The sequence below is a fragment of the Staurois parvus genome, unplaced genomic scaffold, assembly GCF_062004578.1.
Source record: "Staurois parvus isolate SC_StPar_1 unplaced genomic scaffold, SC_StPar_1.0 ptg000387l, whole genome shotgun sequence".
Lineage (NCBI taxonomy): Eukaryota > Metazoa > Chordata > Amphibia > Anura > Ranidae > Staurois > Staurois parvus.
The window spans coordinates 6,408,366-6,435,649 of NW_028318183.1; the positions used below are offsets into that span (position 1 = coordinate 6,408,366).

Here is a 27,284-nt window from a genome sequence, read left to right on the forward strand (position 1 = left end):
CGCACTGACATTTCCCCCCCAGTTTTGGGGAAGAAAAAGTGCGTCTTATACGGCAAAAAATACGGTAACTAATGTATTTTCTTCCTAATACAAATACAGCATTCTGTTTTATACCACTGATTTTTGTATTGACTTTAATTAGAAAGGAGGACTGAATTAATTCCTTGGCATAATACTATGCAAATTTGTTCTGTATTGTGTGTGGTATAAAAAGAAACTACTTATTTTTACAGCTTTCCCTCTAACCTTAACACAATAATATCTGTATAATAGTTATCAAAGTGTATCTAAAGCCCAAAACCTGACACTCCCTACTCTGTTCAAAATCAAAATGTTTAGGCTCTAGAGATACTTTGATACTTTAAGTGATATGTTCATGGAAATGCATGTGTTCGCATTTTCACTAAAAGTTTGCAACCTTAGTAAAAGTAAATGGTGTTGGTATTTATTGTGGTTTTTTTTTTCTCCTTTTTTTTTTGTCACAGGTCACATGTATCAGATCTTACAGAATACTCCTATCCTGCAACACCAAACCACTCCATGCACCAGCATCCCATGACACCAACATATGTTGGGTCTGGAGATTCGCTGCATCATGTAGGTGCTAATCAGGTTCACGAACACGACTACCGCTCCTCAACTGGAACACTAAGACATGGCACTTTAAACAGACCGCAGCAGCCACCACCACCGCCTCCACCATCTGTAGATGGACTGCACCCACCTCCATTAGTATCTTCGGAGTGCAGGTAACCTAAATATCAGTTTTTAAAGAAATAGGGCTGAGTGACAATACTATAAACTTATATATAAAATCTATATATAAAATCGAGCGCAGTGTATAGGTGTAAGTACGGTAGCTGCTTGCACAAAAAGGCACCTCGGGAACCTCCAAAGTAATTGATAAAGAATGAGAGTGCAGCGCTAACCCAAATAGCGATTAAACATATGATAGACCACATATGATAGTGGATCAGTAAAATGTCAGTGTAAGTTCATCAGATGTGCTGAAAGTGCATACAGTCTCCAATATGTAAAGAACCAAAAGTAGTGACTTTCAGAAATGATAATAGCCAAATAATGCACTAACCAGATAGCGCATATTAAAGTGCATGGAGCATTTAAGACCTGCCCCTGGTGCTCAGCCACTGTATCACTGGAGCCAGGAGATGTCATCTATAGGGTGACCACTAGATGTCATCTATCCGGATGGAAGCTGAGTCCAGCCACTGTATTAGAGGATCAGGCGGATGTCAATAAAGAGCCCGTGAAAAAAGGTCACACTATTTGAGGCCTTTTTCCACGGGCTCTTTATTTCTGGGGAGCCTGTAATTCTGAAGGTCCTGGGGCTGTGCTTAGCAAAGGACACATCTGCAAGTGACATCCCTGGATCCATGACACAGCTCCTCCTGGAACGGATGACATCTAGTGGTCGCCCTATAGATGACATCCGCCTGATCCTCTAATACAGTGGCTGGACTCAGCTTCCATCCGGATAGATGACATCTAGTGGTCACCCTATAGATGACATCTCCTGGCTCCAGTGATACAGTGGCTGAGCACCAGGGGCAGGTCTTAAATGCTCCATGCGCTTTAATATGCGCTATCTGGTTAGTGCATTATTTGGCTATTATCATTTCTGAAAGTCACTACTTTTGGTTCTTTACATATTGGAGACTGTATGCACTTTCAGCACATCTGATGAACTTACACTGGCATTTTACTGATCCACTATCATATGTGGTCTATCATATGTTTAATCGCTATTTGGGTTAGCGCTGCACTCTCATTCTTTATGAGTGACAATACTGGTGGAGTGGTTTCCCAGAGCACGCAGTCCTACTGTTACTACATTTAAAGTGAAGTATTCCGTTTCCATTTTAGCCTCCTTAAGCTAACCTATGCTCTGAAAAAGTGAAAAAGCCAGGGTGAAAATGTGTGTTAATAAACCATTGCATTGCAGTAACAGGTGCTAAGGAACCAAAAAGCCCCCCCTTTTCCCATGTAACAATTGGGGAGCACAGCAGAGACCTTTGAAAACAGGCTTGCTTGCTCACTTCCATAACATTTTAGTCCAGAAAAGTGGGCATATACTGTACATGTAAATCATTCTTTATTTGTCTCTGGGGCCTACTGTACATGTAGAAAGGCTGGTTTTTATTACAGGTACAGAGTAACATAGTGAATTTTATTCTAAACTGCATACAGCCGTTTAAGGCTTGTTGACCATAATACGTGTAGTGTGTAGAAATGATACCCTCTGTGGAACAGGGCCTCTGATTTGACAAAGACTTTATAAAGCAAAGAGGTAGGCTAACGGGAACAAAAACATTATTTTTTGAAAGTACAGTTGGCACTAAGGTCAAGTAAGGAATTATTTGAGACATGTAGATACCTTCTGTTTTAAGAAGTTACTCTGACATCTACAAATCTCTTTAGCCAGCAACATAATTACTATAGTTTCTGGCAATTTTTTTTGCTGAGAAGCGATTTTTGCAGCTACAGCTCCAACCTATGCTGTATTTAGCTTGTTTACTGCCACAAGTTACTGTTCAGTGAAGCCATAGAGTTGAATGCAGAGTGAGTGTTGCTGGCGAGCTCCTCCCTGACATGAAACACTGCACAAACGTGACCTCTGACTGAGCTGCAAAAAACTTTTAGAATTACCAAGTAAGCAATCCCATAGAAAATAACTGATTCCTTAGAAAGAAAAGGATTGTTGCATTTTGTCATACTTCCCATAAGGATGTTTGGTTGTAGGAATGCTGCTAGGTGTGTGTGCGTGTGGTGTATATGTGTGTGTGGTGTATATGTGTGTGTGGTGTATATGTGTGTGTGTGTGGTGTATATGTGTGTGTGTGTGGTGTATATGTGTGTGTGTGTGTACATATTTTCTTTATTTTAGTCAGAAATTAAAATAAGATTTTTGTACAAACACAGTATTTATTTTTGTATTGGATAAATATGAATTTAGCATAGTAATACTGTATAGTTTTTTATCCAGCCTGTAGATGCAGCTCTAGTCACATTTTTATTCACTCAGATATTTATTTTCAGCTGTGCTGGAAAAAAAAAAGCTGTTGGGGCTAATTTTCTAGATGCAAAATAGGCTGTTCACTTTGCAAGGAAAGTTTCAGTTTGCAACAAAATTTTCCCTTGGGCTTAGAGAATGTTGTAACATTTCATTTTGCAAAGAATACTCAATCACATGCAAGATGTATATTTTTTTTTTTGCTTGCACCTGATTGGATGAGCTGCACCTCATTCACTAAGCTCTGGGGAAAATTCTCTTTCATCATGAACAATCTATGTGCCTTTAGTAATTCAAGCCCATTGAGTGTATAGGGCAGTGACTTATCTCTGATTAGACAGCTCGGTATTGGGTGTAATCAGAAAGAGGGCTTCAAACATGGCGACTCTGCTGTGGAGTCTCTTTACATAATGAACTTTCAAAAACAAGTCAGCAGAAGCAGCTCCCATGTTCCTATCCAGTCAAATTTTGATTAAATGTGGGGCATGCATTACTTAAAGTTGCAGTGGCTGTGCAGTGCTGTGAACTCACCTACTAAAACAGACTGTCTTCCTTCCATGTACATTATTTATCTAGGGACTTTCCCACATTTCCACTTTCTTCAGGTATGTGGGAAGTAATGACAGATGCCTGTGTGAACTGGGTAAATTGTAGTAAGATGCATGATCACAGCATTTGAACCTTCATTGGGACCCTGCAGTAACTTTATTTTTTTCCTAGCTTTTGGTAAAGTTCTGTATTAAACTAGAAAACTTTATTTGTCTTTTAAAGGAGAGTGCTACCTCCTCAGATGATGGAGTATTACCCTACGGGATCCCCACCCCCGCCTCCACCTGTCATTCCTTCAGCTCAGACTGCTTTTGTTAGTCCCCTTCAGCACCCAGTTCCAGGATCACCAGGGGGACAGTTATCTGGGTCTTCATACGCACCATCTCCTCCTCCTCCTGGAGTCAGTGTTTCGGCCTCACCTGGACCTCCCCCTCCACCACCGGGACCTCCTGCACCTACCCTATCTCACGCTTCATCTCCGATGCACTTTGCCAAAGTACTAGAAGCAAAGCGGCATGATGGTGCGCATATGCTTGGCCTAACCAGCGATGCCCGAAGCGACTTGTTGTCTGCTATCCGCATGGGTGAGTAAAATGTACTGGGTAGCCTCAGAACTGAGATTGGTACTCAGATGAGTAGCTTACTATCAACATTACAGAACAAGTTTAGCTGAGTGTGACCTGACTACTATTAGTCATACAATGACATGGATAAAGAAGAACCTTCACTGATTTACTACTGTTTTGAATTTACTGCTGTTGTTTTAGTGTGGAAACTATTAAATGAGTAAAATGCATTCATAAAGCATTTCTGTGACAAAGCTGAAATTGTTGTATGTGGCTGTACATCATTAATGTCAGTATTACTTTAAAGTGTTACTAAACCCACAACAGTAAAATCAGTCTGTATATGCAGTAAAACGTGCTTGTTATACTCACTGTGGAGCCTAAGGGGTTAATCCTCTGCATTGTGTAAAAAGGCTGTTTGATCCTTTCTTCTCTGTTCCTCCCCTTTTTCAAGCGACCACCACTTATCTCCAGACTGAACTGTAGGCATGCACATGCTCAGTTTGATATGTATTGCTAGAGAGGTTTTTTGTTTTTTTACTTTTTCTTGGGAGAGTGCATGTGATCAGCACAGGGCCAATCAGCACTGTCCAGAAAGAGGTCAGGGGATTTGTATCCTCCTAAAGCAGAAATAAACTCCTTCTACAAGCTCTAGCTAGTGCTGGGCTGGACACTGATAGAAGTCACAAAGACTGTTCTAATTTTTGATGAGAAAAGGTATTTAGCAGTTTATATTTTCTAAAATAATAGCATTTCCATGTTATGTGTACTGTCGGAGACCAGATATAGTGAATGCAGGGTCCTGGGTTTAGTAACACTTTAAATAATGTTATATAAATAAGCCACATTTATAACAAAACATATTATACTTTTGCTAGTAAGAAGTAAAAATGAAAATACCTGGTAACCTACAGCTCCTAACCCCCATCCACTCTCATGAAGGTTAATTGGGACAGTTCACAATAGTTACAGTGCAAAAGTGACCTCACTGACAGGGTTACTATACAGATTCAGGACACTGATCCTTCTGGAGGTCATCTGCTGTGACAGGTGAAGATTGGGCCTGCTGACCCTGCAGCCAGCCTGATGAGTGCCTCTGATGTTGGTGTTAGTACATTCTGATCTCCTGGTCCAGGACTGGTTGCCCCGCATGGGAAATGACTCTGACTCAGCGCAGTTGCCACTACTTCGGCACCAGGCACAGCAAGGTTTCAAACACTTGCCTACTGGGGGAAACTTGCCACATTTGCTCTGCAGAAGGCTTGCACAGCACACAACCTCAGAGTGGTGATGCTTCCCTTGCATCAGAGAAGGTCCCATTTTTAACACCGGTCTCTACATCTGTCTCTAGTTCTATTTCAGGAATGCAACAAGCAGTCAACCTGACATTATCTTTATCATCTGTACCTGAGTCAGACCCCAATTTTCCCAGCCTAGAAGATGTACACCTACTGTAGATGGGAATGAAGACAAATGGAGGCAGTGTTATAGGAAGATGAAAAAGATTTCTCACCTGAAGTCACAGCTTCAAGCAGTATGCTTGCCAACATGATCACTTCTGTGCACAAAACCCTCGGCATTGTTGCACATGATTTTCCTCTGTCTCCCCATGCGTTTGTGGGTACAAAGAGGCCTGCTAAATCTAAAAAGATCATTCCCCATTCATGAGCAAATAGAATGGGCAGTTTATGGCTATTGGGTCAATGCAGAAACCTTTTCACTCCTCTGAAAACTGTTGCCAAGCTCTATCCAGTGGAAAAAGAGTTAACATATATGTGGCTTGTTCTGGTAGTTGATCCTACCATCTCAGTCTTGAGTATCTCACTGTACCAATCGAAGATGTTCCTTCATTCAAAGATTTTGCAGTTAGGAAGTTTGAGTTGTTAGCAAAGGCTCTTTACACTTGCAAGACCAGTTTTGCAACCAGCTATGGCTGCGATTTCTGCCTGTCAAACTGCAGCTAATTAGACTGGGGCAATGAACAACCAACACAATCTTGTGTTCCAACACCTTCGTTGAGCAACTACAGTAATTACCTTTTTGTCTTGTGGTTTTGTGTGGATGCCCTAGAACAAGTAATGACACAAACTTCCAGAACGGATCTAATCTCCTTTCACATGCGCAGAATCGGAAAGTCTGGAAGATGCCTCAAACATTTGTCCTTTGAAGGAAAGGTCTTTTTGATGAGGCCCTTGAGAAATTCGCTAACGATGACACAGGAGAAAAGGTCTTATTTCCATAGCAGAAAATTCAAACCCTACCTCCTCAGGAGCCTCTGCCTTTTCAGAACACCTAATTGCTTTACCCAGGCTTCATCTTCAAAACCTAAGTTCGGCCTTTCCTTTCGCTGTAAGACTCAGCCCACTAAGCCCACCAACTCTTCCCCAAAGCCCTTTTCCCAATGAAGGGGCACACTCACTCCCATGAATAGGGGAACATCTATTACAGTTTGCCTCTCTTTGAAACCACCAATTGAATCCACGGGTCTGGGATGCCTGTGATGTAAAGGGGTACAAAATAGAGTTCAAAACTCTACTCCGTAGCTGATTTCTTTTCTGAAATCAAACAAAATCTGCCCAAAGGCGGTCACATTTGCATAATGCCTTGAACCATCTCTTGTGCCAGGGAGTAGTTGTACCATTCCCCCCCACAAGACAGGTTCAAAGAATTCTAATCAAATATGTGCATGGTGCCAAAGCCCAGCGGGATTATAAATCATATTTTGGACCTAAAATTCCTTCAAAATTTCGCACACAAGGTCAGTTGCCTCTCTGAGACTTGGGGAATGTTGCTGCCTCCAGCAGTATATGGGAATGCACTTGCATTTGAGTATACAGCCTACACTGTTTTGTAATGAATTAGTTTGAATTATGCTGCCACCTTGTGACTGTTGTTGGTATGACTTGCAATTTTCAGTATTTTTCCTTCTTATAGGGATGCAATTTCCTTTTCCTTTGGTGCGACCGTGCGACACACATTGAGGCTAGGAAAGCCAATACTCTGACCGCCTTAAACACTTTACTATGAAGTCTTCCGTGACTTAGTATATTTCCACAGCGCTCTGCATGCTTTCTCTTAGAGCTCATGCTTGGGAGTGGAGGTCAGAGAGACATCCCTTGGTGAGTTTTTTCCATGAGAGTTCTAGGCCTCGTGGTAGCCTCCTTTTTGAAGCTGTTCAATTCACCCAATTTTTTTTGAGACCTCTCCAACACAACATGTTGATCTGGAACAAGTATGCTCCTTCTTCTCTTGAGCTACCCAGTCTGTTGTCTAGCCAGAGTCTGTGAATGCTTAGCCTATGTCCTGTATTGTACTCAGAGATATGAAATACAAATACAAGCCAAAATTCCTCTTTTTCTGGCCTCACCAACAGTTTTCGAAGTTCACAGTGGAGGATCACCACTACCATTTTCAGAGTGTTTACCACGGTGTTGACTTTAATTCAGGGGTTGTTGAGGACCTACGGTATCCCCAATTTGTGGATACCTGGACGACCTGCTTCTCAGGGAGCAAACCATCAGCAACTGACATCCAATCCAGCATATGGTATAAATATTGGAGGTTTTCCTGGGTACTGAACCTTCAGTATTCAGCCTTGCTTTGGACATAAGGTCTGGACTATGTAAGCTTAGTACTTAACATGGCACATGTGAAGGTACTTCTTCTGCAGGAGAATGCCAGTCTCTTTGATTCCTGGTAGAATCCCTGAGGTCATTGAACTATCCCTCGATTCAGGCATGCATGCAAGGTTCTGGGAAATATGGTAGCCGCCTTTGCCCATTTCCACTCCAGTGCTCTGCAGCTGAATATCCTGTTTCTATAGGACATAGGTCAGGAATCCCTGGATCTGCCAAAGCATCAGACTCCAAAGACCAGGTCAGCTCTTGATAGGTCTTGATGATGGATGCCAGCCAGTTGGGCAGGGCTGGTGCTGGAGAACCTCCTGGGTCAGGGTTAGAGGAGCAGAAATTGCCAATCCGCACTCTGGAACTTTGGGTGATCCGGCTGGATCTCCTGCACTAGTTTATCCAACTCCCCACCAGGCTGCAGTCAGACGATGTCACAGCTGCGGCACACATCAGCTAACAAGGAGGAAAATGAAGGCATGCTGCATTTCTAAGTGAATTCGTCAGCTCATTTCTCAAGCCTAAGGTGTCCAGGGCTAAATTCCTCTTTTCCTGGTCAAGGCCCATTTTACCAGAAGTGTCAGTGCTCCTGGACTATGCACCATCAGGTTTCTGTTGGTCAAGTTTTTAAGGCTGCTACATGGCCTTCTCTTCATGTTCATGAAGTTCTAACAGGTAGATGTTTATGACTTTGCAGATGCCAGTCTTGAGCAGAAGGTGTTGGAGTAACCACCATGTATGTTAACATCCAGTGTTTATTGCAGTTCAGTGGAAACCAGACCTCAGTCCATTACTTTCACTGAAACTGATTGTGCTCAAGAATTGTTTTTTGTATAAACATACAATACATAGTGGCTTGGAGCACACATGAATGTTTTCTGCTATGCAGGAGGGAGGGGGGATTGATCAGGCACCAAATTCTGTTGGGGGCACAAAATAGTGACTTGCTGGGAACATCCATTGGCTCCCGAGGAGATCCTGGAGAGTGCATCCAGGCATGCAATTCTTCTCAGATCCAGCTATGCAGGCAGAGTGAATATCCTGTCTGTGGGCACCTATTAGTTTGTCGTCAGATCCCCTTAAAGTGTATGTCAAGCAAAAAAATAGTTTTGAATAGAGTGGGGAAGGATTAGATTCTTTGTTGGGTTTTTACTGCTTTCCAGCTTGCAGACAGGTACAGGCTGAAAGCTGGAGAACATGTCTGCCGAAGCCCACATTGCACCAGTGATCTACTAATCATGGATGTAATGTTTTCCAGGCTTCTGTAGAAAAGTTATCAATGCACAGTTTCAGTAAAGGTGAACTTAGCCTTTGTCATAAAAGTAAGCCTCAAATAGGCATATTCCCAAACCTGTGTATCAAACCGCAGCATAAAACGCCATACAATTTACTGTACAAGGGAATTCAAAACTCATAACCTGTGTGACTCTTAGTCCCTTAAATATTATATAATGTCCCTGGTAGCTGAAATGTAGTTGATTTACTCCAGAAATATGTTGATGGAGGATGACAGACACATGTGGGGTATTCATATACTTACTGCTTCTTTGCATAAAGCCACTATTCACTGATCCATACTTCCAATGATACACAGATGAACACAGGGACAAGTTTTAGCTTTTCAAATAGGACGGTATCATTCCTGGGATATTTTTTATTGGTGAGGTATGGTCCATTTACTACTGTTGCTGTGTGAATAATCTATTTCCTATTGTTTAGCAGCAACTATTGTATACCATTTCCGTATTCTATGTCGGCGAGATAATTAAAACTTCAGAGGTTTTAACCCTTCCACGCCCTATACAAAGCCAAGAAACAACGTTGTAGCTATATATACACATAACAACTATCACTGGGTGTGCAGGGATGGTTCATGCAGTGACACACTCATATGGAAATACACTTAATGATATTGTTGACATGAATAAATATAATATTAGAAGGTAATCTGTTATTTTGCCATAACACCATTTTAATTAATTTGTACAGGAATTCAGCTGAAAAAAGTACAAGAACAGCGTGAACAGGAAGCCAAGCGGGAGCCAGTTGGAAATGATGTAGCAACCATCCTTTCCAGGCGGATTGCTGTTGAATACAGCGATTCTGAAGAGGATTCAGAATTTGATGAGAATGACTGGTCTGACTGAAAACAGAATATGAAAAAAGTTGTCATTGAGAAGAAACTTTAGGAGTACCTGTCAGGATCTGCCAGTAGTAGCACAGCAGCCGAGTTATCAGGTCCTCTGTAATGATAGGAACTTGCTCAGCCCCTTCTGTGTCTCCCTAGAGAGGGTGGCATGTATGCAGAGGGGGAAACTCCATGATAAAAGGTCCCAGGATGGCCTGTGCTGGCAAGCATGTAATTTGCATGCTTCAGCCATAGGTTAAGTAAAACGCATGACAGGTATAATTTAGCTAATGTAGAAGATAAACACTGAGATCTAAATTGCAATTCTAATGGGCATTACAAGATTTTGTAGCCACAATTTTATCAGACTAACACTCCCACAGTATAGAATTTAATGGAAACTCAGGGAAATGAAGGTGATAGTACTTGGAATAGTTAATAGCGTATAACATTAATGATAGTCCTTTAATGTGTGTAAGCTATATTCCATAAATGTATTCCACTGAATATGTATATGAAGATATACAACAGTTTATGCATTGTGACAGAAGCCATTTCATGGAATGATCCTGTATTCATGGACTGAGAGGAATCGGGAATGTCTTGAGGTCAAGCTTGGGTGGTCACCTACAGATATCTTTGCGGATGAACAGCGCACTCTAGGATATGTATTTTAAAGTATGCTTTTACCTAATGAGAAATGATGGCGTATTATACATGGGCTAAAGAGACGTGCATGGGTCACAGTGAGGTCATGGTGCATCAGATTTGTAAGCCTGCATTAGTTCTGTGTATGGCATTTTCTTTTTTTCACCCCCTGTCCATAGCATGGGTCTCAGGAAGGCAGTGAGGCAGCAATATATGCAAATGTCCCTCCTTTTCCCAGAACAGAGACCTCCATGCATCTCATCACCCCAACCACAGTAGAATCCTGTATATTTGCACTCTAGTACATGTTCACCAAAGCTTCACTTGCTTTTTATACTTTTGTGGCACCTGCCCTTTTTAGGACCCTTGACTTACGTTGGATGCAGACTTGTCACAGATGCATTATGCAGGCCACTTCCTAGTGGCACGCAGTACCATAGGGCCTTGGTGTAGCTATACTTATGACATTAATGCTGCAGGTTTCTGACTGTCAGTAGACTTTAGATTGTAATTTGCTAGAAATGCCTGTAAATTGTACACTTATGACCAGCCATTGGACACATGCATCAGAGACGCACACTGCCTGGAAAAATAGTATGGTTGTAAAGCTGCAGTATTAGCACAGTTGGTCTATTGTGATGTTCTGTATTGACCATAGCAATCAGTCAGATTCCTTTCCTTCTGTACACTATGTGAGTGTAAAAAGGAATAATCTATGTGCTGTGGGCACTGCATATTCTTCTACAACCCCATGTCTGTGAAGGTTTTAACTCATCCAGATCTTGGTATATAGCTAGTAGTCACTTTCATCTGGACCTGTTAAGAAGTGTTGAAGACATTTCACCACTCATACAAATAGCTTCCTCAGCTTCTCTGATACGTAGGGCATGATTTAACCTCCAAGGTACCAATCAGAAACATTGGAGGTGACATTTTGGACTTGTTTTTGAAGATGGATAATCATCCTACACTTTATCTACTTAGTGATTCATGGACCTGTAAACAAGCATGTCTGACGACAAAAAAGCACATACTTTGCCCAAGAGCATAAATCTTCCAAGACAAGCTGGCGGTAACAGCTCCTGCATTTCTATCCTGAAAAGCTCCTTTTAAAGTGCTGATCATTTATTATTTTTTGGTAACCGACACTTTTAAAGGAGAAGTGCACCTTTTATAGCTTCATCCAGATATTTACATCCACTTCAGCAATTCTGAAATGTATCCATTTACCATCATTACGGGCATGGTGAAGCTTACATTGCCAGTGCAGTGTTTTTCTCCCCTGGTGCTTCCAGAAGCTATTGAAATCATAAGTAATCACTGGGTAAGGCCATAGAGAATGATGGCCAACCATGGCTGTAGCTCAGAGCACATGCTAGGTCCAGCAAATTCTCTATGAACAGACTCAGCACTGTGTTTAGATGCTCAGTCAGCTGGAAGAGCCAGGGGCAGGAAATGCTATACTGGTCCTGGGAAGTGTTAAGCCTAATATAATCCACTTCTGAGCTGTGTGCTTCAATTTACAAATTTAGTGTTGGAGGGGATGAGGATTCTATTTTAAAGGTGCGCTTGCCCATTAAAAGCTGTACAAACATCGTCATTGATTTCTTTTAAGCACAAGTAAGTTCCTGGAGTACTTGACAATTTTCTGGCCATTTGTCTTAATGTAGACCGTGGCTGTGATCACAGTCTGTAGACAAAACAAAACTGAATCTGTTATTAGCAGAGAAAATACAGTGGATATAGAAAAGAATTGCCCCTATAAAATAATCACATTTTGTTGCTTTGCAGCCTGAGATGAAGACGCACATTGTTTTTTTTGTGCAGCAGTATTTACTCAGTACAAATTATAACATCCAAGTGAAAGATATAACACCAACATTTCAAAAACAGAATCACTGAGTTGGAAAAGGATAACCCACCCTCCTAAAAATGACTTGTAAACTCAACAGGTGTAGCTAATCACCTTCGCAATGGCACACAAAGCCATTTGACTTTCAGCTGAGGTCATTTTGAATAGCTCAGCAAGAGCTTTCCTGGAGCATTTCAGTCCCTAGTAGTGCAACTGAAGCAGACAATCCACTATGGGTGGCAAGGCACTGTAAAAAGATTTCCACAACTTTATTCCGGACAGGTACAAGTCAGGAGATGGATAGAAAAAAATTTGAAAGGCTTTATCAATGCCTAGAAGCGCAGTGGAGTCTATTGATAAGAAGTGGAAGGTATTTGGTATAACACAGACCCTTCACCCTGGATGAAAGAGCTAGGAGAAAACAGGTCAGAGAGGCTACCAAAAGGCCTACAGCAACTCTGAAGCAGTTGCAGGAATGTATGACAAAGAGAGGTCATTGTGTGCATGTGACAACAATATCACAAATTCTCCACAAATCCAGCTTATATGGGAGGGTTGTAAGAAAAAAGCCACTCCTCAAGAAAGGCCACATGCAGTCACCACTGAGCTTTGCCAAAACACACCTTGAAGATTCTGAGGCCACATGGAATAAGGTGTTATGGTAAGATGAGACTAAAATTGAATTATTTGGCCTCAATAGTAAACGATATGTCTGGCGGAAATCCAATACAGCTCACCATCCAAATAACACCATTCCTACAGTAAAGCATGGAGGTAATATCCTGTTATGGGGGTGCAGCAATGGCTGGAGTACTTGTCAGGATAGAAGGAAAAATTATTGGTGCAAAATGCTAGTAGATTCTTGAGGAAAATCTGCTACCCTCTGTCAGAAAGTTGTCAGTGGGAAGAATGTTTACTTCCCAACATGACAATGACCCAAAGCACACAGCAAAAATGGTCACACTGTGATTGAAGGAGAAAAAGGTGAGTGTCCTTGCATGGCCTAGTCACAGTCCAGACTTAAACTCCATTGAAAATCTGTGGAATGACTTGAAAACTGCAGTCTACAAACGGTTACCATCAAATGTAACTGAACTTGAACAGTTCTGCAAAGAAGAGAGGGCGAATATTGCAAAGTCTAGATGTGCTAAGCTAGTAGAGACATATCCAGGGGCGGACTGACCATTCGGGCACTTCCTGAGGGCCCGGGGTAAGTAGGGGGCCCCATGAGATGCCCCTGGTACATTTCATTGGCTTTTTCATAGGCTTTTTTGAGTGTGGGTGAGGACACGGGCCCCATGATCCCCTATTGCCTGGGGGCCCCATGAGTTGTCAGTCCACCCCTGGACATATCCCAAAGGACTGAAGGCTGTCATATAAAGCAAAAGGTGGTCCAACAAAATACTGACAAAAAGGGCTGATCCTTTTTCCAACTTCTGTTTTTTTTTCTTCTGACATGTTGGTGTTACATCTTTTACTTGGATTTTTATAAGTGAGTAAATACAGCTGGATAAAACAAAAACTGTGCCTGTCTTCATTTTCAGGCTGCAAAGTAACAAAACGTGATTATTTTAAAGGGGGGTGAATATTTTCTATACCCACTGTGTTTTCATTTTATACACCTATTGTGTTGTATATAAGTGCCACTAAACACAAGCTTAAGATTCCACCAAAAGAAATCTTTTTTTTTAGCGGGGTTGTTTTATAACATGTTTTTTTAGATGACTAGTGTTCTAATGTTGGCTTTGCTGCACATTTTATTGTCCAGCTGGGTTTTGTACTGCCGTAGGATCTAAAATCAGGGTAACAGCCTGAAAGTGATAGATGTTCTGTTGTTTGACCTTTTGAAATACTGTGAATACTGTAAGACACTGTGTTAGATTTTTGAATATTATCATCTGTTATATCCTGTGAAGTGTCTGAATACCAGTGTTTAGCTGTTTTCAGCTAAAAGTATAGTTTTTTGTAACTTTTTTTAAAGCCCAATTCATTTGAAAGCCAATTAGCCATCTGTTTATGGGGGCTTTTGGGGAAAATAGATTCAATGCTTGCCTGGTCCCCACACTGATGTCCTGGTCCTAACCTCCCTTTGTAAACCGCACGACTCTCTTCTCAGTCTTTATCATTGCTCACAGCCTATATTTTCCCACTTCTGTGCTTTCAGGTGTACAAATAAGTTGGCTTCACTGCAATGAAATCAGCTTTCACAAAGCTTTATTATCCCAGGATTCGATCACAGAAGATCCATTCAGACCAAGCTTCACTCTTGACATGTTTCAACCCTATGATTAAGCCCTTTTTGGGTGAAACGTGCTAGAGTGAGGCTTGGTCTGGGCAGATCTAGACCTGGAATACTAAAGTTTTGTAAGGCCAGTATCGCTGGAGTGTATTGTTTCCCCGCAGTGCCAGCAATTACACTGCAGTTAAAATACAGCAATCAAAGCTCCCTGTAAGGATAGGACCTTTCCATTCATGGTGGGGTTACACACTACCATGGAATTTCCATGTTTGTATTAGTTGTGTTTATTTTTTAATCAGTTTACAGTGTTGGTAGCCCAGCCTCAATGTATTTTTATACAGTAACTTAAAATGGTAGTGAAGTCAATTAGTGGTCTCTTTTGTCATAAGTGTCCCCCCTGCCTGTCAGCTGAGAATGTGATCTGAGCCACACATGCGCAGCTCAGAAAGCATTTACGGTTTGCTCTGCGTGCCACAGTGATGTGCAGCCATTCAAGCCACTGAAGATACGAAACCTGGAAGAAACACCGGAAGAAGATGGAAGTTCCGGGGGAGCTGTGACAGCGCTGCGCTGGAGGGTTCTGTTTGCAGGGATGGAACACGTAACATGTTCCCATATCCGCAGCATCGCCCGCTGCGCCCCCTCTGACAGGTAGTACAGGGAAACTTCTCCCCGTAATATCTGTCAGATTTGAAAACAGCATGGCTTCGTCCACACGGCCGCGTCACTCATTCACAGAGCTTTGTGAATGAGTGCTTGCAAGTCCCGGCAGCCTTAGTGGCTGTGGGCTTGTAGTTTTCAATTAACTACCATGGTCCTGTGGAGCGCTGTGGTAGTTCATTCAAGCTTCCTGTCAGAATATCTGCTTGGCCATATATCCCGCACGGCAGATATTCTGACAGGTCTGCAGGAGACCTGCATGGCATCAGCGATCTACTGATCGCTGGTGCAATGCTTTATAGGCTCCTTTTGGGCAAAAATAATAAAAGCACATTTTTTCCCCTGCAAAAAAATGTGCATTTATTATTTTTGTCCAAAAGGTGAACTTATCCTTTAAACCTGCAGGGGAACCAGCATTTTTGTTTTAAATGGATGTCTTCACTATTGCTTTAAGCTGGGTACACATGGTACAGATATCGGCTGGTTCAGCAGGAACAAACTGACATTTGGACTGTGTGTACAGCTGTCCTTCCAAAAGAAGCTGCTCTTAGAATCTGCTTTGGTTGAAGGGCCATGCTGGGAAACATGGCTGCAAGCGCTGATTATTGTGTTCTGAATCGCCACACCAATATTGCTTAGTATGATGACCCAACAAGCTGAACGGAAAAAAAAAACAATGTGTGTACCAGGCATTAGACATAACTTTAGTGGTCCCAACATCCTATTCAGATCTGATCTGCAGCTTTCATGTGGTCCTGTATGCACAAATTGTCCCAATGAACTCACTGGTCTTACTGGACTAAGACAAATGGGTAAAGGAAGGGAAAGCTTTATAAGTATACATTGTTTTAATTCAAAAAGTGCATCATATAAATTCCACACTGAGCCATTGATTGTGGACGTTGGTGGGGAAACATGCTGATCTGTCAGCATTTTAATTTTTCTATTTTTTGTGGAAGATTCTGAGCCACCAAGGTTAGTAATAGTGATGTGTGATTTTACTCACAATCCTAAGGTAAGTGAAAAGGGTGTTGCAGAGAAACTCACTTGGACTTCTCACAGTGGCAGAGTATAAAATAACAAAAAAAAAATGGAGGAGTCCATTTCTATCACTTCTACATTTAAAGAGATCTCAAAACTGGAAACTCTGTTTTGAATAAAACCACATTTCAAATCAAATAAAACCACATTTCAAATCAAACCAAATTTCAAGCTACGTACTTGTTTTGAATTTTTTTATAAATTGTTTTTATTGTTTAGGTATGTCAGAATTTTAATCCTATAAGTTAAGGTATCTGGGGAGATTTCAGATACAGAATGTAATGGGCTCTACAATGGCATTAAGTTGGCACTGATACCAGCAAATTGGCATATCTGCTTTACCAGGTCTGGCAAAATTTTATATAATATGCAAATCTGTCTGGCGTGCTTTACCCTGCAGGACCTCTTATGAGTGCCTATTGCCTGAGCAGAAACAGCAGGAGTAATACCTGCATTATTCTTGACTTCTGGTGTTCTTACTACAGCAACCATGGGAGAGCAACTCGGTGTGCACGTTATCGGGGCACCTCCAGGGGTCTTATTAATACCAAATATAAACTGACTATAAATCTAGGATATTCCTGTCTGGCTCTAAAACATGTTACACAGCCCCTAGCTCATCTCTATAGGTGTTTTTGAAGATGATCTATGTGAGAACCTTTTTTTTTTTTTATGGTTTTTTATTTAAGATTATTGATTGATTGCTCTGCCTCCGTATTTCATTCATTTAAACAATTTCTGTTTGGTGTGTCAAGTGTACATGTTTTGGCAACTGCTGATGCCTTCAAGTAGTTAGATTGGGCCTGCTCAATCAGCCACCCTCTGTGGCCACCTTTCAATGTATGTCTTTTGTGGCTTAATGTTTTCTTTTTTTGTGTGACATCCAAAATAGAGTTTTCAGTTTTTAATGGAGCATGTCCTAAGGTCTTAATTAAAATACCATTTTACCGCAACATACAGAGAAAATTCACCCCTGATTCCTGCCATTTGTTTTACTAGATCGTTCAAGAAGGGCTACTTTTTACCACCACTAGTATTGTACTAATTTAATTTGTTGTATTGATAGTCTATTCCTTTTAAATAAAAAACAATTTTGGTTAAACAGGTTTTGTCTTTTTTAGATTACTTTTTAAGTTTTACTGTTGTGTTAAACCTTTTATAAAGTTGACATGTCTGTACAGTGAGGAACAGAAATATTTGAACACCCTGCAATTTTGCAAGTTCTCCCACTTAGAAATCATGGAGAGGTCTGAAATTCACATTGTAGGTGCATTCCCACTTTGAGAGACAGAATTTAAAAAGAAATTCAGGAAATCACATTGTATGATTTTGAAAGAATTTATTTGTCTTGCACTGCTGAACATATGTATTTGAACACCTAAGAAACAGCAAGAATTCTGGCTCTCAAAGACCTGTTACTGTGCCTTTAAAAAGTCCACCTCTACTCTATTCATTAATCTAACTTAGTAGCACCTGTCTGAGCTCTTTAAAGACACCTGTCCACCCCACAGTCAGTCAGACGCCAACTACTACCATGGGCAAGACCAAAGAGCTGTCAAAAGACACCAGAGACAAGCAGCTTGGTGAAAATAGATCAACTGTTGGAGCAATTGTTAGAAAATGGAAGAGGCTAAAGACGACTGTCAGTCTCCCTCGGACTGGGGCTCCATGCAAGATCTCACCTCGTGGGGTATCACTGATGATAAGAAAGGTGAGGAATCAGCCCAGAGCTACAAGGGAGGAGCTGGTCAATGACATGAAGAGAGCTGGGACCACAGTTTCAAAGGTCACTGTCGGTAGAACACTACGTCGTCATGGTTTCAAATCATGCATTGCACGGAAGGTTCCCCTGCTCAAGTCATCACATGTCCATGCCCATCTGAAGTTTGCCAATGACCATCTGGATGATCCAGAGGAGGCATGGGAGAAAGTCATGTGGTCAGATGAGACCAAAGTAAAACTTTTTGGTCTAAACTTCACTGGTCGTGTTGGGAGGAAAAAGAAGGATGAGTTGCATCCCAAGAACACCATCCCTACTGTGAAGCATGGAGGTGGTAACATCATGCTTTGGGGGTGCTTTTCTGCGAAGGGGACAGGACGACTGCACTGTATTAAGGAGAGGATGAATGGGGCCATTTATTGTGAGATTTTGAGCAACAACCTCCTTCCCTCAGTCAGAGCATTGAAGATGGGTCGTGGCTGGGTCTTCCAACATGACAACGACCCGAAGCACACAGCCAGGATAACCAAGGAGTGGCTCCATAAGAAGCATATCAAGGTTCTGGAGTGGCCTAGCCAGTCTCCAGACCTAAATCCAATAGAACATCTTTGGAGGGAGCTGAAACTCCGTGTTGCTCAGTGACAGCCCCGAAACCTGACAGATCTAGAGATCTGTGTGGAGGAGTGGGCCAAAATCCCTGTTGCAGTGTGTGCAAACCTGGTCAAGAACTACAGGAAACGTTTGACCTCTGTAATTGCAAACAAAGGCTTCTGTACCAAATATTAACACTGCTTTTCTCAGGTATTCAAATACTTATGTTCAGCAGTGCAAGACAAATAAATTCTTTAAAAATCATACAATGTGATTTCCTGAATTTTTTTTTTAATTCTGTCTCTCAGAGTGGGAATGCACCTACAATGTGAATTTCAGACCCCTCCATGATCTCTAAGTGGGAGAACTTGCAAAATCGCAGGGTGTTCAGATACTTCTGTTCCTCACTGTATAGATGTATAAAAAGGAAATTACATTTCTATTTGTGATGGAGCGCTCTCTCATGTATCCCCCCCCCCTCTCTCTCCCCTATATATATATATATATATATATACACACACACACAAACAAACACACAGCTCAAAGAAATTAAAGGAACACTTTGAAAACATATCAGATCTCAATGGGGAAAAATATCATGCTGGATATGTATACTGATATGGACTGGGTAATGTGTTAGGAACGTAAGGATGCCCCATTGTTTGCTGGAAATGAAAATTACCAACCTACAAAGTACTGAATTCAAAGACACCCCAAAAATTAAAGCGAAAAAATGATGCAGCAGGCTAGTCCATTTTGCTGAAATTTCATTGCAGCAACTCAGAATGGTACTCAGTAGTTTGTATGGCCCCTATGTGCGTGTATGTATGCCTGACAACGTCGGGGCATGCTCCTAATGAGACGATGGATGGTGTCCTGGGGTATTTCCTAACAGATCTGGACCTGGGCATCACTGAGGACAGTCTGAGGTGCAACCTGGCGTCGTCGGATGGACCGAAACATGATATCCCAGAGGTGTTCTATTGGATTTAGGTCAGGCGAGCGTGGGGGCCATTCAGTGGTATCAATTCCTTCATCCTCCAGGAACTGCCTGTATACTCTTGCCACATGTGGCCAGGCATTGTCATGCACCAGGAGGAACCCAGGACCCACTACACCAGTGTAGGGTCTGACAATGGGTCCAAGGATTTCATCCCGATATCTAATGGCAGTCAGGGTGCCATTGTCTAGCCTGTAGCGGTCTGTGCATCCCTCTACGGATATTCCTCCCCAGCCCATCACTGACCCACCACCAAAACAGTCATGTTGAATGGTGTTACAGGCAGCATAACGTTCTCCATGGCTTCTCCAGATCCTTTCACGTCTGTCACATGTGCTCAGGCTGAACCTGCTCTCATCTGTGAAAAGCACAGGGCACCAGTGGCAGACCTGCCAATTTTGATGTTCAATGGCAAATGCCAAACGAGCTCTATGGTGCTGGGCAGTGAGCACAGGGCCCAGTATAGGATGTCGGGACCTCAGGCCACCCTTATGAAGTCTGTTCCTGATTGGTCAGAGACATTAACACCAGTGGCCTGCTGGTTGTTATTTTGTAGGGCTCTGGCAGTGCTCATCCTGTTCCTTCTTGGACAAAGGAGCAGACACAGGTCCTGCTGATGGTTAAAGACCTTCTGCGGCCCTGTCCAGCTCTCCTAGAGTAAATGCCTGTCTTCTGGAATTTCCTCCATGCTTTTGAGCCTGTGCTGGGAGACACAGCAAACCTTCTGGCAATGGCACATATTGATGTGCTATCCTGGAAGAGTTGGACGACCTGTGCAACCTTTGTAGGGTCCAGGTATTGCATCATGCTACCAGTAGTGACACTGACCCTAGCCAAATGCAAATCTAGTTTAAAACAGTCACAAAAGACGAGTAGGGAAAAAATTGTCTGTGGCCTCCACCTGTAAAACCATTCCTGTTTTGGGGGTCATCTCATTGTTGCCCATCTAGTGCACCTGTTGTTAATTTCATTAACACCAAAGCAGCTGAAACTGATTAACAACCCCCTCTGCCACTTAACTGACCAGATCAATATTCCAGGAGTTTAACTGACTTGATGCAAAACTCTGATTAAAAAGTGCTCCTTTAATTATTTTGAGCAGCATGTATGTGTGTATATGTATATATATTGTAATTTGTTGCTATATAAAAGGAGACTAAAAATTTAAAAAAATTCTTAGTTGTTATAAAATTTTGCAGATAATTTTTTCTTCATACATTTAGACCAAATTGTATTTTTTTATATTTGGTAAAAATAACCCAAATCAGTGTATATTTATAATATAGTCTGTTTGAAAGTCTACAAACTATGGTACATATATCTGATAATTAATCAGTCTTGCTATACTATCTAATTTCTTGAGGCCCAAAAATGCCAGGACAGCACAAATACACCCCAAATTACGCCTTTTTTGGAAAGTAGACAGTGGAAAGTAGACAGTCCAAGGTATTTGGTAAGAGGCATGGCAAGTTTTTTGAAGCTGCATTTAAACCTTACAACTAGGTCATTTGTTTTTCCCCGGCCTGTGACTGGACAGTAAATGTGGATCTTCCCCCATTTTTTTTTTAAAGTTATCCCTATCACAATGCCCATTTGTAGGGCATGAATAAATGGATATTGTAAGCTTTGTTTTAATTATTCAAAATTCCTTATTTGTAAACTTTCATGTCCATTTCTGGCCATCTAAAGCGATTACTTCATTAGGCTATCCCATGGACTCCAGGGATTCCAGTGTCATCGATCCAGTGTCAGGAGTCTTCAGGCACCCTGTTACCAACAGTGCACGCTGCATACTGTGCATGTGCAAGGAGGTGCATGCTGGGTAGCCAGCTGCACCAAAATTCTGGAAATGCAAAGGAGCGGGCTTCAGATGACCATATCTGCAATGGTCACTGACAGAATACTCAGAGGAGATATTTAATGAGAGATTTTACAGTCACATTCTACGTGGATGTGTATAGGAATATCCAGATTAGATGCTGCAAGTCACAAGAATCACAAGGATGCTTTAATCACAATTTTGGATAGGAGACTAGCTCCTCTTGAAGTAGCAGCAACACAGTGATGTCATCCCTACGTCGGGGCATGCTCCTAATGAGACCACGGATGGTGTCCTGGGGTATTTCCTCCCAGATCTGGACCAGGGCATCACTTAGCTCCTGGACAGTCTGAGGTGCAAACTGGTGTCGTCGGATGGACCGAAACATGATATCCCAGAGGTGTTCTATTGGATTTAGGTCAGGCGAGCGTGGGGACCATTTAATGGTATCAATTTCTCCATCCTCCAGGAACTCCCTGTATACTCTCACCACATGAGGCTGGGCATTGTCACCATGAAGAACCCAGGAGCCACTGCACCAGCATAGGTGTTGACAATGGGTCCAAGGATTTCATCCCGATACCTAAGGGCAGTCAGGGTGCCTTTGTCTAGCCTGTAGTGACACTGAAGCTAGCCAAATGCAAAACTAGTTAAAAACAGTCAGAAAAGATGAGTAGGAAAAAAATGTCAGTGGCCTCCATCTGTAAAACCATTTCTGTTTTGGGGGTCATTTCATTGTTGCTCATCTAGTGCACCTGTTGTTAATCAGTTTCAGCTGCTTTAGTGTTAATGAGATTAACAACCCCCTCTGCTACTTAACTGACCAGATCAATATCCCAGGAGTTTAATTGACTTGATGCTATACTCTGATTAAAAAGTGTTCCTTTAATTTTTTTGACCAGCGTATTTACATAATTCCAAATGATTGATAAATTACAGTGACTAAAGCAGGCTAAATATAACTAAAAGACATGGAGAAACCAGTAGTAATTTGGTTAAAAAAAATTGGTAAGCTGCATTATTATTATTGGTTAGCTGCATTATTATTATACAGGATTTGTATCAAAAGTTTTCTTTTGGGTTTAATAACCCTTTAACTTAATTTTCACCACCATTTCCCAGTGCTACTATGCAGAGAGTTACAGGAGACTAAAACCAAGTCAAAAGTTAGGTGCTTACACTAGCTACATTAAAAAAAATACATTTTAAATATCTCAATTGGTGGGTTATATATATATATATATATATATATATATATATCTGCCTGAAGTTCACATTTTATTTTCCTAGAGAGTTTCTCTCTTCATTCCATTAATAATAGCTCACGAAAAGGTGCAAAGCTCAAAAACCAACAATCATCAATACAGTTTCAGTTTACTGCAATCAAATCCATAAACATAAATTCCTACTGCTGGCTGGGAATTATTAAAGCCTTTGCATGTTCTTTGCATTACTGAATAAAATGAAATGACTGTTCCCAGGCAAAGCTGAATTATTAGTTATTCTGTAATCGTATAATTTAAACTATGTGTGACCTTTACTTGATTTGTATAAAGACTACTTTAAGGTATAACACCCTCATGAAAGCAGAGAGATTTAAACAGGTCTTCGACACACTGGTAGTGCAAATAAGGTCAGACTAAATCCGTTTTGGTTATTAAATGGTTTATGCTGACTGAAAGCTAGAAAGAAGGCAAAATGGGTTTAGGACCTCCTACTGGAGCTGTTAGGAATCAGCAGGCAATGGATTAAAGGAAAACAACAATCAGGATAAAAATGACCAGTACATTCACATGATTCCAGGTTATTTATATCCCAAATGCTTTTAATAGTAAGCTTCAGGAGAATCTGAATTATATTACTTATAGTATGTTGACAGCTTAAACTAATGGTATTATGGTTATTGCTCATTGGTGTCAGTCCCACATTGGAGCATCATCACTCTGGAACAGTTCTGCTGCAGGCCCAAAACTATGGGAAATTGTTTTTTTTTCTCCTATGGAAATCAGATGAAGGCAAATGACTTGTTGGTATACATGTTTATTCTGCTTAGAAGGGTTAAGCGAAGGCTTGATCCTCTGCAAGATTCCACACCTATCCCCCCCATCTTCATCAGCATCCCTCCCAAAGCAGAGGACTCTTCATTAGCTGCTGGAACAAAAGTAAGAAATGTACCCAAATCATCATCAAATGCCTAGCATGTAATTTGAGTTTGACAAAACTGCTTTTGTAGCTGTTCCCTTTTCAGCTGATGGAATTGGCCTCCTTCCTTAGTTTATGGCCTATTCTGGTGATGCTTCCATTTGTTTTGATTGATGGTGACAGCACAGCTACATGGACCACTCTTCCAAGGTGGCCTTATCCTCCGACTTCCCAGAATCAGTATCCCCTCCCCCAAGCACCCCAGAGCATATGCAATATCCCAGGCTTAACACTACAGTCCACATGCCTTGGAGACAGGAGCCACACTGGGTCAGAGATGCTGGCAGCTATCCTCATCTAGGCCAGGAAGTGGCTTACCCCATGTCATCTTCAGCCAGGTAAGGTCATGTGTGACAATGGCACAATTACCTTGATTGACATATGTCCTTAATCTAGTGCGGTAATAGTTCATAATAAAGTACCCTGGCTTTCATGAGGTATTGCGACCACTTTAGGCAGTCATACTTGACCAATGTTACCTTGGCAGAAATGCGGCACCCACATTAGTTGCATGCCAATCACCTCATCTGTGGCACTCCCAGGTGCAGGCGCCTAATGTTGGCCATGCAACAGAGGCTGCACCAACAGCAGCGTACCATCAATGAGTGTATATGTGATTATGGTACAGGACAGGCTTGGAGATCTGAAGTTCAAATAGAATTTGACTCATCATTCAGGATGCAGCAGCATTTTGCACCTATTGAAGAGGTGACCAAAATGGTGAGCCATTACGAGACAGATATTACTAATGCAATCCTTCTCAGTTTTCTCCTGGACCATGCACTGGAGGCACAGCAACAGGCGGAAGAGTTGGATTTGCTGCTGTTTTTAGGGCCAGCGGCATTATTTGCCTTCTGACTTTATCCCTGTGAGGCAGAGGAAGAATATGAGCAGGTTGTTTGGAGTACTGGCAGTAAGTAGGAGGAGGAAATGGGAAAGCTTCAAAGGGAATATTTCACCCTTCCCAAATTCTGGGAGTTGTTCACAGGTGGGGCAAGATTGTTGAGGACAATATTGTCCTCAGTCACACCAAGGTCTGAGGGTCCTCTCTTGCAGGCAGTTTGTGGTGAATTAATTAGAATAAAGTGCCTGCACAAGGACCCCAGGATTTGGTTCATCAAAGTGAAGCAACCTTATTGGATAGCCACACTATTAGATTGCCCATAAAGTGTAAAATGGGAGATCTTGCCAGCATCCCAGAGGAAGCCCACAATGTGATCGTTTCAGGAGGTGTTGCATAAGAACCTCTGGCACAGTTGTCATTGGCCAGGATTACTTGTGATGACCAATGAACCTCTGATACCTGAAAGAAGGAGCAGGAGAGGCATCGGTTGCCTCACTGTCACTTTTAGGATCTTTTTTAAACCAGGCGCAGGCAGCATTCATAAGCAGTACCTGAACCACATGATTGCTGACTAAATCAGGTAACACAGCACGTGTAGTTCTGACATTTACAAGTGATAACCCAATAATTGCAAGCAAATCTCATAATGAGGGATGTTTCTGTCCTAGTGGCTGGGCCATTCCATTGTCACACAGGAAGATCTTACATCTAGTTGAACAGCCTCCTTGGGAAAAGTACCCTATCCTATTATCTGAAGAGGAAAGTATCAACGTCCTGCTTTTGCAATGCTGTTACCATTGGCTGAAAATAGCAGCAGGTCTTGGTGCTCAAGCAGTTTGTTGAAGAACAGGTAGCTCCCTAAGTACAAACAAATGGCAACTGTCACAGTCTATATCTGGCCTTTGCAGCAGGGAGCACATGGTAGGGCGACGCATGTCAAACAACAACAGAGAAAAATTCCCAGCTCGACTTGCCAGCCAGCCTGCAACCAATCGAATTGTCCTAACAGTTTACATTAAAAACAGGGGTTTAGTTTACACACATTTGCAAATACATGTGTAAGCTGCAGAGTCTCTTCACAACACCCTCGTATTCTGCAGTTCATAACTCTATAAATATTAAGAGGCTCCATGGTAGAAGCACATGTATAATAGACTGAGGGCAGGTAAGCCTAGAGGGAGCCCATCCCTCCAGAAAAAGGCTCAGAGGCACACTGGACATCCAGTATATAGCACAATGGCAGCCAAGGTGTCTAGTGTGTCCCCTCACCAGTATATCAGCAGTACAAACAAATGGCAACTTCCCCAATCTATAACTGGCCTTTGACATGTGTTGCCCTTCCATATGCTCTTTGCTGCAAACAACAGAGAAAGATTCCCAGCTCAACATACTGTATTAACCAGCCAGGTATCTCCCTAAGGAGCATAAGTGATATTAATGGTGATAACAGTCAATTCATAGCACTGCTGCCATATGACCAGTATTTTATCTGCATGAATGTTAAAAAGGGAACCTGTAACCAATGTGTTAATTTCGTTGACAAATCTATTTTCATCAGCTGCATGTTTTTATTGCCAAAACTTAAATGAAAATCAATTTCAATTTTCATCAATTGATGAAAACTATGAGGGAAATCAATTCCCGTTTTCATCAACAAATGGAACGAAAATGTGAGGGAGGGACCTTCACCCACCTGAACTTTCACTTTGCTCGGAGCTTCGCCTGTCTATTAAAGCCCCAGCCCCCTGACTCTTATCAGCAAGCTGTATTGGCTGAGAGATGCAGGCTTCCTCTGTCTGCCTGCTGCCTGGGAGATCTGGAACAATGCCCTGCAAACCACTAAAGAGGAACTACTCCACCAGATTCATATCTGTCTGGATGTGACGTGGTGAGTGTTTCCCCTCCCAGCAAGGTAGCAGTGTTTAGCACTGTGTAAAATAACAGCCTCCCCAGACTGTCCTGTTCTCTGCCCTGTGCACTCCTCACTCCCATGTACTTCCCCATCACCACTTACAGATCACCTCCCCATCCACAAAGTATCAAGCACCCTGCCCTGTGTACTCCCTCACCCCCATTTACTTCCCCATCCCCACTTGCAACCTAAATCTGTGTCTGTAGTGCAGTGGTTCTCAACCTTTCTAATGCCGTGACCCCTTAATACAGTTCCTCATGTTGTGGTGACCCCCAACCATAAAATTATTTTCGTTGCTACTTCATAACTGTAATTTTGCAGTGGGAGGAGTAGTGCCACGTCATTGGTGTCAGTGGGAGGAATAGTGTCCCATCACTGATGTCAATGGGAGGAATAGTACCCCATCATTGGTGTCAGTGGTAGGAATAGTGCCCCATCATTGGTGTCAGTGGGAGGAATAGTGCCCCATCAGTGGTATCAGTGGGAGGAATAGTGCCCCATCATTGGTGTCAGTGGGAGGAATAGTGCCCCATCATAGGTGTCAGTGGGAGGAATAGTGCCCCATCATTGGTGTCAGTGGGAGGAATAGTGCCCCATCATTGGTGTCAGTGGGGGGAATAGTGCCCCATCATTGGTGTCAGTGGGAGGAATAGTGCCCCATCATTGGTGTCAGTGGGGGGAATAGTGCCCCATCATTGGTGTCAGTGGGAGGAATAGTGCCCCATCATAGGTGTCAGTGGGGGGAATAGTGCCCCATCATTGGTGTCAGTGGGAGGAATAGTGCCCCATCATTGGTGTCAGTGGGGGGAATAGTGCCCCATCATTGGTGTCAGTGGGAGGAATAGTGCCCCATCAC

General features: G+C 42.1%; 1 protein-coding gene across 1 annotated transcript in view; it reads left to right on the forward strand.

The window, feature by feature from the left end:
* The window catches only part of WASF3 (WASP family member 3), a 91,099-nt gene extending 73,657 nt beyond the window's left edge, over nucleotides 1-17,442 (forward strand). Inside the window, exons 8-10 of the mRNA XM_089685823.1 lie at nucleotides 486-749; nucleotides 3,803-4,164; nucleotides 9,762-17,442. Of these exons, the coding sequence (XP_089541949.1) occupies nucleotides 486-749; nucleotides 3,803-4,164; nucleotides 9,762-9,919 (784 nt within the window). The 3' untranslated portion in view covers nucleotides 9,920-17,442. The remainder of the gene's footprint in view (nucleotides 1-485; nucleotides 750-3,802; nucleotides 4,165-9,761) is intronic.
* Nucleotides 17,443-27,284: the final 9,842 nt, after the last annotated feature.